This window comes from Macaca nemestrina, chromosome 16 (genome assembly GCF_043159975.1).
Source record: "Macaca nemestrina isolate mMacNem1 chromosome 16, mMacNem.hap1, whole genome shotgun sequence".
NCBI classification, from domain to species: domain Eukaryota; kingdom Metazoa; phylum Chordata; class Mammalia; order Primates; family Cercopithecidae; genus Macaca; species Macaca nemestrina.
Window position 1 is genome coordinate 101,229,543 of NC_092140.1, and position 12,166 is coordinate 101,241,708.

Genomic DNA, 12,166 nt, shown 5'->3' on the forward strand with positions numbered 1-12,166 from the left:
GCCACTATGCCTGGCTAGGAAATTTTTTTTAAAACCACTGATTTAAGAGTCAAATGGACAAATAGCATTACTAAATATATTACCTTGAGCATGTTACAATTTTTTTTATCTTATTTATTTTTGAGACAGAGTCTCGCTCTGTCACCCAGGCTGGAGTGCAGTGGCGCGATCTCAGCTCACTGCAAGCTCCACCTCCCAGGTTCACGCCGTTCTCCTGCCTCAGCCTCCCGAGTAGCTGGGACTACAGGCGCCCGCCACCACGCCCAGCTAATTTTTTGTATTTTTAGTAGACACGAGGTTTCACTGTGTTAGCCGGGATGGTCTCAATCTCCTGACCTTGTGATCCGCCCGCCTCGCCCTCCCAAAGTCCTGGAATTACAGGCGTGAGCCACTGCGCCTGGCCGAGCATGTTACAATTTTTAAGAGCTTGTTTCTTGAAATGCATAATGGAGGGAATATCTACTGTACCTCCGTCATGTGAGCAAAGATAATATATGTCAAATGGCTTTCTAAATAGGTGATGAATATATAATAGTTTAAGGTATTTAGCAATGCCTATTAGGGTTCTGCTCTGTTGCAAAAAAGCACATGACTAAATGACAGAACTATGTATAAAAAATTATGTATTTTCGGCCGGGCGCGGTGGCTCAAGCCTGTAATCCCAGCACTTTGGGAGGCCGAGACGGGCGGATCACGAGGTCGGGAGATCGAGACCATCCTGGTTAACACGGTGAAACCCCGTCTCTACTAAAAAATACAAAAAACTAGCCGGGCGAGGTGGCGGGCGCCTGTAGTCCCAGCTACTCGGGAGGCTGAGGCAGGAGAATGGCGTGAACCCGGGAGGCGGAGCTTGCAGTGAGCTGAGATCCGGCCACTGCACTCCAGCCTGGGTGACAGCGCGAGACTCCGTCTCAAAAAAAAAAAAAAAAAATTATGTATTTTCCCAAGTATACAGAATTCCACAACATAATTTAGGTTATGAAAATCTTTTTCTGTGCTAACTGCTTTAAGTCAGAAGCAACTTTTTTGAGGTAGGGGTCTTGCTTTGTCATTCAGGCTGGAGTGTATTGCAGGATCCCCACTCACTGCAGCCTTGATCTCTTGGGCTCAAGCAATCCTCCCACCTCAGCTTCCCACGTAGCTGGGACTACAGTAATGTGCACAATGCCCGGCTGATTTTTTTTTTTGTACAGATAGAGTCTTACTGTGTTGCCCAGACTGGTCTCAAACTCCTGAGCTCAAGGATCCTCCCATCTCAGCCTCTCAAAGTAGCTTAGACAGGATGATCACTGTGTAATCCTACATGTGTAAGCCACCACACCTGGCCCAAGCTTCTTTTCTTTAACAGTTAACAGCTTCAGCTGGGCACGGCGCTGTACACCTGTAATCTCAGCACTTCAGGAGGCTGAGGCAGGATGACCTCTTGAGGCCAGGAGTTTGGGACCAGCCTGGACAATTTAGTGAGAGCCTTGTCTCGGAAAACAAAAAACAACAACAACAAAACCACAAAAGTAGCTGGATGTGGTGGTGTGGGCCTGTAGTTCCAACTACTTTGAAGGCTGAGGTGGGAGGTTCACTTCAGCCCAGGAGTTTGAGGTTACCGTGAGCTATTATCACACCATTGCACCCCAGCCTCGGCAACAGAGCAAGATCATCTCAAACAAACAACCATTAGCTTCAGCACCAGAAGGTAAATAGCCAAAGTTTTTAAAAGCTTACACATTATTTTTCATTTTGAAGTTGTAAAGATCAGTCTGTAAGGACTACCAACTTCCAAACTTGTTTAAAAGTTACCCATTACTTCATTCTAAACAAAGGAATACAATGACAAGTTAGTGTTAGAAACTTCAGTTTCAGTGAGTCTAGATTCTTAAGTTACTACCTGGAATCAAAAAAAGCCAAAAGCTGGTCAAACTGTTTCTCCACAACTTCTGTAACTCTCTCTCTCTCCTCTATCGTTTGCTTCTGCATGTGTTCAAGCGCCTGGAAAAAAAACAAGACGAAGACTTACTTTTGGAATTATTTTGTAGAACTCACAGAATTTTGAAAGTAAAAGGTACTTTTTAGACTCTTCAAAACAACATCAGGTAATTAGATAATAATATAAATAGAGTAAGTTACAGGGTTCAACTTTAAATTTTACTATTTGTAAGTAAGATCATATCCTTTTGTTTTACTGAGACAGGGTCTCACTTGGTTACCCAGGTTGGAGTGCAGTAGGCTGAGCATAGCTCACTGTAACCTTGAACTCCTGGGCTCAAGGGATCCTCCTGCCTTGGCCTTCTGAGTAGCAATGACTACAGGTACACAGCTCCGTGTCCAACTAATTGTTTTTTGGCAGGGCAGAGGAACAAGGTCTCATTATGTTGCCCAGGCTGGTTCTGAACTCCTGGCTTCAAGTGATCCTCCTGTCTTGGCCTCCCAAAGCACTGGGATTACAGGTGTGAGCCACCCCACCTGGCCTTGCTGACATTTTCTACTGATAATACAGCAACAAGACCCAAAAAAAATCCACTGATGAGTGTCCTAAGTTTTTTTCTTATTCCTTTTTATCATTACAGGAAACAAGTCATTTTAAGTAGCTGAATTTCTCTTTGATAGGACTCCCTGGATTAAAAAAAACCTTAGAAACCATACTTGAATTAAAATGTTAAGTATTACACAATCTTAGTATTTTTTGAAGTTTTAAGTACTGTTGTTTACATCCATGACCTCCTCTTTCCTTCTGATTCTTCCAATTTAGAATGGGAATGTGGAATGTCTATCTTATTCCTGTTTCACCAATGTATTTTAGAAGCAAGTAAGTTCTTGTCTCATTTCACAGGCTCATAGTTGGAGAGGAATTTCGCCCTAGGAAGAATGGGATATCATGTCTTCACCCATACGTGACTTAGAAGGTGAGATTTCAATTTTTATTAATTTTTAATTTTTTTTTTTTTTTCTGAGACAGAGTTTTACTCCATCAACCAGGCTGAAATGATGGCATGATCTTGGCTCACAGCAACCTCCGTCTCCCAGCTTCAAGCAATTCTCGTGCCTCACCCTCCCCAGTACCTGGAACTACAGGTGTGTGCCACCACGCTTAGCTAATTTTTGAATTTGTAATAGAGATGGGGTTTAGCCATGTTGACCAGACTGGTTTTGAACTCCTGCCTTGGCTTCCAAAGTGCTGGGATCACAGGCATGACCAAGTGAGCCAGCCCAGGTGAGATTTTTATACTTACAATTTGATGCTAGAATGGGTTAAACTTTTGGGGATGTCAGGATGGGGTGAATGTATCTTGCATTGAGAAGGACATGAATACTGAGGGCTAGAGAATACTCTGTTTTCAGTTGGATTGTGTCCCCACTCTCCCAAATTCAGATACTGAAGTCCTAACCTCCAGTTAATTTACCACTGATTTGCTCTTCTCCACTATATCTGGTACTAATTATTGCTTATCACAGGTGACATTATTTTTCCCCTTTTCTCTCAATGTTGTTTTTTTCTCTCACAACTCTTCTATCTTAATACTTTTATCGTATATCTCATTCCTCTTGAGAAACGACTTTTGATAGTGACTCTTAGCCAATCGAAAATGTCTTGTCCTTCTATGCAAAAAAGCAGCCACAACATAATCAGCTATGACCTTTTGAACTCCTTAATTGTAAATTTTGTTGCTAGGTGCTGAAGAACTTGTTTTGTGTCACCAAATGAGAGAGTCTCTTTTGGAAGGTGGAGTAGGAAGAGAGAAAGAGACTTTCTCACAAAAGGGGGATATAGCCAAACAACGAGCAAATGTTGAAAAGATAATCTGCAATGCTTTTGAGACAAAATTCAGCTCACAGCAAGTAGAAGTCATAGTTCCTTATTAAAGCTTGAATTTTATTAAGTTCCTAGCACAACAATGCTGCAAGACCAATTTTGGCAGGCCATGGGAAAAGTTTTCCATTCTTTTTTAAATTATCATGCTTAATAACTCAGTGCTAAGCTCTAACCTCAGTGGTAACATATCCAAATGTACACACTTAAAGAGGACGTGCTTCACTTCATGATAGAATTTAATCCTGCAAAGTGCTTACTTTTCCAGCAATGCTTAATTGTTCAAAATTATGATGTGCTGTAGTCAACGCTTCATCAATTTCTTCTGCAGTGTTAGTGTCCTAAGAAGGGAGGGGAATCATATACAAATATAAAACTAAAAAACAGATGCCTATATATATATATATATATATATATTTACAGTTGCAAAAAACTCAGGCTACCATTTTGGTTACAAAAGCAACATAGACTCACTACAGAAAAGTGAAAACAAGCAACAAAAATGATATTCAATCCTGCTAACCTGGAGATAAAAACCATTCATATTTTAGAGCTTTAGTTAGACCATTCCAGATTTTTTTCCCAAAGATTTTTTTTAATGGGATAATGCCTTGTAATCATCTTTTTAACTTAAAACTACCTTGAACAATTTATCATAGCAATACATGTATACATATAAAAATTATAGTTAAGGAAAAAATATTATAATTTGACTCCATTAAGATTTATACTTGAAAGAAAAGTTAGCAAGATTAAAGTGCTTTCTCCCCTTCCCCAGCCCATTAATGATTATTATTATTATTATTTTTTGAGACAGAGTCTCACTGTCGCACAGGCTGGAGTGCAGTGGTGCTATCTCGACTTATTGCAACTTCTGCCTCCCAGGTTCAAGCGATTCTCATGCCTCAGCCTTGCAAGTAACTGGAATTACAGGTGTGTGCCACCACATCACCACATCCAGCTAATTTTTGTACTTTTAGTTGAGATGGGGTTTCGCCATGTCGGCCAGGTTGGTCTTGAATTCCTGGCCTCAAGTGATCTGCCTGTCTTGGTCTCCCAAAGTGCTGGGATTACAGGCATGAGCCTCTGCGCTTGGCCTCCATTAATGATCTTAACACAAAAACTTAATACTTCACTCAACATCATTTTGGAGTTTGTTCTATTTCTAATCTTAATACATTAAAGTTATTAGGAGTAGATAAAAGGTAAAATTCAATCTTCGGCAATAACATTAACAACAACAAATGTAATTAGGCCTTTTGGTTGCCACTAAAATAAGTGAAAAATCACATTTAAAATTTAAAAACTTGTGCTCTATATGTTTCACAGAACCTGGATTCAATAACTAGTTTCAAAGAGAAGAAGCTACACACAGTAAATATCAAGAACATTGAAACAGAGTCAGTCAAAGGTAGAAATGGCTGCCTTGGAAGAAAAGAGAACTGTCTAAGCATGGAACAAAAGAGATTCAAGTAGGAGGGTGGGTTTACTTCTGTTACCTATAAACTTCCAAAAGAATCTATAATTATAGGAGAAGAAAGTTGAGCTACTAGAGACAAAGTCAAATGTTTGCCTTCATCATACTTCATGACCAACATTTTTCATACCAACATTACAGATGATGAGTTCAAAACAGTCCTGTGTGTGGAGGCTGAACGTTCTAAACCAGTAGTTAGCTGATCAGCAGTCTTCTTAAAGTCCTGAGAACAATTCTTTATCCTGAAAAGTATCAAGTATATTATTTCATTTTTTGAGACAGGATCTTTCTCTGTCACCCTGGCTGGAGGGCAGTGGCACCATCATGGCTCATGGCAGCCTCGACTTTCCAGGCTCCAGCGATCATTCCACCTCAGCCTCCCAAGTAGCTGGGATCACAGGCATGTGCCACCACACTCAGCTAACTTCTATATTTTTTGTAGAGATGAGATTTCAAAATGTTGCCCAGGCTGGTCTCAAAATCCTAAGCTCAAGCGATCCAACCGCTTTGGCCTCCCAAAGTGCTGGGATTACAGGCGTGAGCCACTGTGCCTGGCCCAAGTACATTATTTTAAATACCAACATTAATGTAATGGTTTTAATCTTCTATTCAATTTTTACCATGAAAAAAAACTCATATGATTTATAAGAACATGTCTAGTGAATTAATTCCAAAAATAATGGCTTAAAGTATATATTGCATTTCAATTTCTTAATTACTGGTCCTTTCATGGTATTTTTTGGTACAAACGTTGATAATCACTGAAATGTGATAAGCTTATCAATTAAAGTAAGTGTTTATACATTCAAATGCCAGCTATTAAAAAGAAGGTACTTAACAAGTCTGGAGAATTAAAAAAAGGTAATGAATTTAACTAAGCAAGTTAATCGCAAAGAAAAAGTTTGGTGCATTCTCTAGTCTGTAGAAGCCAGAGTTTTATTTATTAATTTATCTATTTTAGAGATGGGGTTTCACTGTATTGGCCAGGCTGGTCTCGAACTCCTGGACTCAAGTGATCCTCCCACCTCAGCCTCTCAGAGTGCTGCAATTAAAGGCATGAGCCATCATGTCCAGCTATTTTTATCTTTACATCACCATATTGGCTAGCACACAGTAACTAGTGTTTGCCGAGTTAATCATCAGCTTATAGCTTATGGAAGAAACTATGATGTTTAAATGTTATTCTTACAGAGAAAAAATACTATGCCATATAATTTTTAAACATTCTATTCTCTGAAAAGTGAATATTCATGTTCTTAAAAACATGAGTGCATTAGCCCTAAGGATTCCATTACTGAATTTCTGTTTCAAAATACTAAAAACAAATCAGTAAAGAAATGAGTAAAGGATTACTATAATTCAAAAATATACAACCATTTAAAACCAAACTGTATCTTAGAGAACAGCAGTTTCTAAAATAGGTATAATTGACATAAATTTAATTTTTTAAATGGTTATTTGGAACAAATTTGGGTACTTTCTGGTTAAGATGGATTCATATACCTCTGAAAGTAAAATTTCACTTTGCAACTCTAACAGACATTATACATATCTAGATAAGAGTACAACCTGGTTTGACTCGCATCATGTGTCAGAAAATTTCACACAGAAGTGCAGATCTCGGGTTTGTCTTGAGAAAAAAAGATGTGGCAACATTGGGTTGGTCTTAACACATAATAATAATTGGCTACAGCTGAGTAGGAACTGCCTCCTTTGGAGGGGGTGAGCCCTTGTCATCTACCGCAATCCTCACCACTCATTGTTTAAACTCAGTCGACCTCACCCAATAAAAGTTATCTGCTTAATTCGTGTAGGTGTTCAAATTTGGGAACCCTAAATTTGATAAAATGGCTACTCCATGGGGACTCATATGATGAGCCAGAACGATTCTACAAAACTTATTCTAATAACTCTACACAGATTTCATGGAGGAAGTGACCAGTGGTATAGGAGTTGGGAGCAGTACCGGTATTCAATAAACCTAGGTTTACATTCTGGTTCTGTGAATGACCAGCTGTCAGACTTTAGCTAAGTGGTTTTACCACCCAAGAAAATGGCTACAACAATTCTTTTGTTTTTTTCTAAGTACTCATTTAAGTCTGGAAAGAGAAGCTACAGTGGTAATGGGAAGTGCCAGGGATTCTAGACTGAATAATTTTGAACTTTAATTGAATACTTAATGAACAACTATAGTGTTAAGGAAGAGTCTGACAAGGAGCTACACAAAAGAACATGAGAATTAAATAAGGCAGCAGAAATGAAGATAGGTTATGGATACAGGAGATACTATGGAAGTCAGAATCTGCAGGAAGTAAAACGAATGCAATAGAAGGAACTGGGCTAATCTATAAATACTTGGTGCCACTAACAAAATTGGAAAGTTCCACATGAGATTCTTCCTTGAAAGAATCCTATTTTTTATTTCTTGCATTGTCTACTTACCACATTAAATATGCTTTAAAAAGTTAAGTTATATACAAATTACCATCGGAGTACAGTTCCAGGAAATTGATCTGAAGATCTTTTAACACTTAAAAAGCTGCAAAAATCAAACATGTACTGTAATAAACATTCCATGTTTACTCTGTGTCCCAAACCAGAGATATAAAGAGGAATAAAATGTGGTCCATTCTTTTAAAGGGGCTTACAGACTAGCAGGGAAAGACATACAGAAGCATTAATAATTAGGTGAAATAATCAGTAACATAGGTACTCATCTCTAGCTGGGTGTATTTTTAAAAAATTACTAATTCAAAAAGAGAATCTATTAATGCATACATATGTAAAGGTTTATACAAGAATGGGAAAATGAATGAAAGAACCCCAAAGGTATTATTTTTCCTTCTATAAATCACTTCTCAAACCAACCCTTCACAAAGTCTTCCATTGTACTATACTTGCACTACTTTCAAGAATCAAGACAAGCTGGGTGCAGTGGCTCACAGCTGTAATCCCAGCACTTTGAGAGGCTGAGGCAGAAGGATCCCTTAAAGCCAGGAGTTTGAGACCAGGTTGGGCAACACAATGAGACTCCACATCTACAAAAAAATTTAAAAACTGGCTGTGCATGGTGGTGCATGCCTGCAGTCCTAGATACTCCAGAGGCTGAGGTGAGAGGCTAGCCTGAGCCCAGGAGTCTGAGGCTGCAGTGAGCCATGATCAAAACCACTGCACTCCAGCCTGGGTGACAAAGTGAGACCCTGTCTCTAAAAAAACTTAGAATTCTAAAAAAATTTTTTTTTTTTTTTTTTTTTTTTGAGACAGAGTCTTGCTCTGTTGCCCAGGCTGGGGTGCAGTGGCCAGATCTCAGCTCACTGCAAGCTCCGCCTCCCGGGTTTAGACCATTCTCCTGCCTCAGCCTCCCGAGTAGCTGGGACTACAGGCGCCCGCCACCTTGCCCGGCTAGTTTTTTGTATTTTTTTTAGTAGAGACGGGGTTTCACCGTGTTAGCCAGGATGGTCTCGATCTCCTGACCTCGTGATCCGCCCGTCTCGGCCTCCCAAAGTGCTGGGATTACAGGCTTGAGCCACCGCGCCCGGCCGAATTCTAAAAATTTTTAAAAAGAATCAAGAGAGAACTAAGTTACTTTTTTTTTTCTCTATAACTTCCTTTCATCCAGCACAAGTCACTTTAGCCAGTATACTCTCAGCCTTTCTTGATGTGGTAATCATTAACATTCTTTCTTTCTTTAAATAAGGACAAACAAATGCTTCTTCTTTAAAGAGCTGGAGTCTCCATTCCACTGACAGCTAAGATGAAGTATGAACTTAAAGAGCATTCCATAAACAGTAGGTTAGAAATGCAGATTTAAGAATGACATTTTATCAATAATTCCAAAACTATTTCAGTAACACATTTACTTTAAATACTCAAATAAGTACACATGGAACATACGTCTTAGGCTGCCGTTTTTCCATTATGGAGTCTTCTTTAACATATCCAGCCATTGCATAGCAGCCTTGTCTAGTATTTACAGCTGTAGCAACCTTAGGACAAAATAAGGGTTTAAAAAAAACAAAGAAAGTCATCCAATAAATTCTGTTTATCCAGAACCTAAATAACTATTTAAGTGTGCTGTTCATAAAGTTAATGATAACTTTAAGATCCTGAAATCCCCCGTAAATTAAGGAGAAAACTGTGCTTTTATGAGGTTTTGACCCATTTTAATTTTTGGAAGCAATCAGGAATTAGTTAACTAAGCTTGGTCAATTAATTATTAATAATCAATTATTAATTTTTAGTTAATTGACCAAAACACTTCATTCTACCATAACTCTAAAGCAAATACTAGCTATACTTTCAATTTTACTTTAAAAATTTTAGGCCAGGCATGAGGGCTCACGCCTGTAATCCTGGGACTTTGGGAGGCTGAGGCGGGTGGATCACCGGAGATCAGGAGTTCAACACCAGCCTGGCCAACATGGCAAAACCCCCTCTCCACAAAAAATACAAAAATTAACCAGGCATGGTGGCAGGTGCCTGTAATCCCAGCTACTCGGGAGACTGAGGCAGGAGAATCACTTGAACCTGGAGGGGCAGGGTGCGGAGGTTGCAGTGAGCTAAGATTGCACCACTGCACCCCAGCCTGGGTGAAAGAGCTAGACCCTACTTCAAAAAAAAGGAATAAAAATTAGTAATATATGTTCAAAACTCTAAAATATTTAATTTAAAACTTTTTTTTTTTTTTTTTTGGAGACGGAGTCTCGCTCTGTCACCCAGGCTGGAGTGCAGTGGCATGATCTCGGCTCACTGCAAGCTCCGCCTCCCAGGTTCATGCCATTCTCCTGCCTCAGCCTCCCGAGTAGCTGGGACTACAGGCACCCGCCACTATGCCCGGCTAATTTTTTTGTATTTTTAGTAGAGACGGGGTTTCACCGTGTTAGCCAGGATAGCCTTGATCTCCTGACTTCATGATTCGCCCATCTCAGCATCCCAAAGTGCTGGGATTACAGGCTTGAGCGCCCGGCCAATTTAAAACTTTTTTAATCATGTGGTTCAATAGAATTCCTAAAGTCCACTGTGGCCCACAGACACTAGATGAAGAAAAATCCCTGCTCGAGAGAGTGTTCAAGTAAAATGCAGTTAGAAATGGAAGAAAATTGGATAGTTCATGGTTGACTTTTTTCTGAGAACAGTTTTGTTATGTTCATTTATTTGAGGTCCTGTGGTCTCTGATTTTTTTCCACATATTTTAAAAGCCACTCAAGATCATGAACTGATACCTGAAAGAAAAATGAAGTAGGCAGAAGGAAATGCAACATCATTCTTTGGGTGTCTAAGTCCTATATACCGGGCAAACTATCTCATTGAAACCTCACAATACAATACAAGAAAGAAAGGAAAGGAAATTAAGTAAAGCTGAAGTATGTCCTTTATCTTCACTCAATAAATTAAAGGATAAGCCACGATGTTAAACTATCTTTTTCTTTCTTTAAAATTTTAGATTCGGGGGGTACGTGTACAGGTTTGTGGCAAGGGTGTAGGGCATGATGCTAAGGTCTGGGCTTCTGTTGATCCCATGACCCAAACAGTGAGCACAGAACCCAACAGAAAGTTTTTCTGCCCTTGCCTCCCTCTCTCTAGCAGTCCCCAGTGTCTATTGTTTCCATGTTTATGTCCATGTATGGCCAATGTTTAGCTCCCACTTGTAAGTGAAAATGTGGTACTTGATTTTCTGTTTCTGCATTAATTTGCTTAGGATAATGGCCTTCAGCTGCATTCATGTTGCTGTAAACGACATTATTTCATTCTTTTTAATGGCTGCATAGTATTCTGTGGTGTATATGTACAACATTTTCTTTATTCAACCCACCAACGATGGGACACGTAGGCTGATTCCATGTATTTGCTATTGTGAATGATACTGTGATAACCATATGAGTACAGGTATCTTTTTGGTAGAATAACTTATTTTCCTTTGTGTATATACCCAGTAATAGAAGGGCTAAGTCAAATGATCGTTCTATTAGTTCTTTGAGAAATCTCCAAACTGCTTTCCACAGGGGCTGATTTGCATTCCCATCAACAGTCTATAAGTATTCTCTTTTCTCCACAACCTTGACAACATCTGTTAGTTTTCGACTTTTTAATAATAGCCATTCTGCTGTGAGATGGTATCTCATTGTGGTTTTGATTTGCATTTCTCTGATAAGTGATGTGAGCATTTTTTCATATTTGTTGTCTGCTTGTATGTCTTTTAAGAAGTGTCTGTTCATGTCCTTTAGCCCACTTTTTAATGGGGTTATCTGTTTCTTTTCCTGTTATTTAGGAAAATTTAACAAGAAAACTATAAGCTCTAAGTAAAGAAAACCTTAAAAAAAAAAAATCGCACCTGGCTAGAGGTCATAAAACAAGAACAAAAAAAATGGAGAATCATACCAGGTTCCTGGAGACAAAGACTGAATCATCTAATATGAAATTAATACAATTCTAAAATACATATGGAAAAATATATTGTACAAAAACTGCAAAAACTTTAACATATAATTCAGCATAAATTTATTCCACCAATTAATAAGACTATTATAATACTACTGTAATAATTAAAACACTGGATGCTAGCACAATAAATCAGTAGAACAAAGCCTTGAAACAGACCCAACTCTCTATGAGAACTTAATATAGAATACAAGTGGGATTTCAATTAAATGGAAGAAGGATTACTCAATAAAAGGTATGACAAAATCAGCCAATCATTCTGAAGAATAAAGGTATACCCGCACCTTACATCACATAAAATATAAAATAATTAAACATATACCTCCCTCCCTTTTTTTTTTTCTTCAGATGGAGTTTCGCTCTTGTTGCCCAGGCTGGAGTGCAATAGTGTGATCTCGGCTCACTGCAACCTCCGCCTCCTGGGTTCAAGCGATTCTCCTGCCTCAGCC

General features: G+C 39.0%; 1 protein-coding gene across 9 annotated transcripts in view; it reads right to left on the minus strand.

The window, feature by feature from the left end:
• LOC105490240 (ring finger protein 17) overlaps positions 1–12,166 on the minus strand; it is a 114,326-nt gene that overhangs the window by 93,274 nt on the left and 8,886 nt on the right. For 5 of the 9 annotated variants that reach the window (XM_011755664.2, XM_011755665.2, XM_011755659.2 and 2 more), the window contains 5 exons: positions 9,174–9,265; positions 7,765–7,818; positions 5,410–5,521; positions 4,063–4,143; positions 1,883–1,983 (listed from right to left, as the gene is read on the minus strand). In XM_011755664.2, coding sequence (XP_011753966.2) covers positions 1,883–1,983; positions 4,063–4,143; positions 5,410–5,521; positions 7,765–7,818; positions 9,174–9,265 — 440 coding nt within the window. Of the gene's footprint in view, positions 1–1,882; positions 1,984–3,978; positions 3,998–4,062; positions 4,144–5,409; positions 5,522–7,721; positions 7,742–7,764; positions 7,819–9,173; positions 9,266–12,166 lie in introns of those variants that run through there. The other 4 variants (XM_011755663.2, XM_011755667.3, XM_011755668.2 and 1 more) reach the window with 4 other exon arrangements.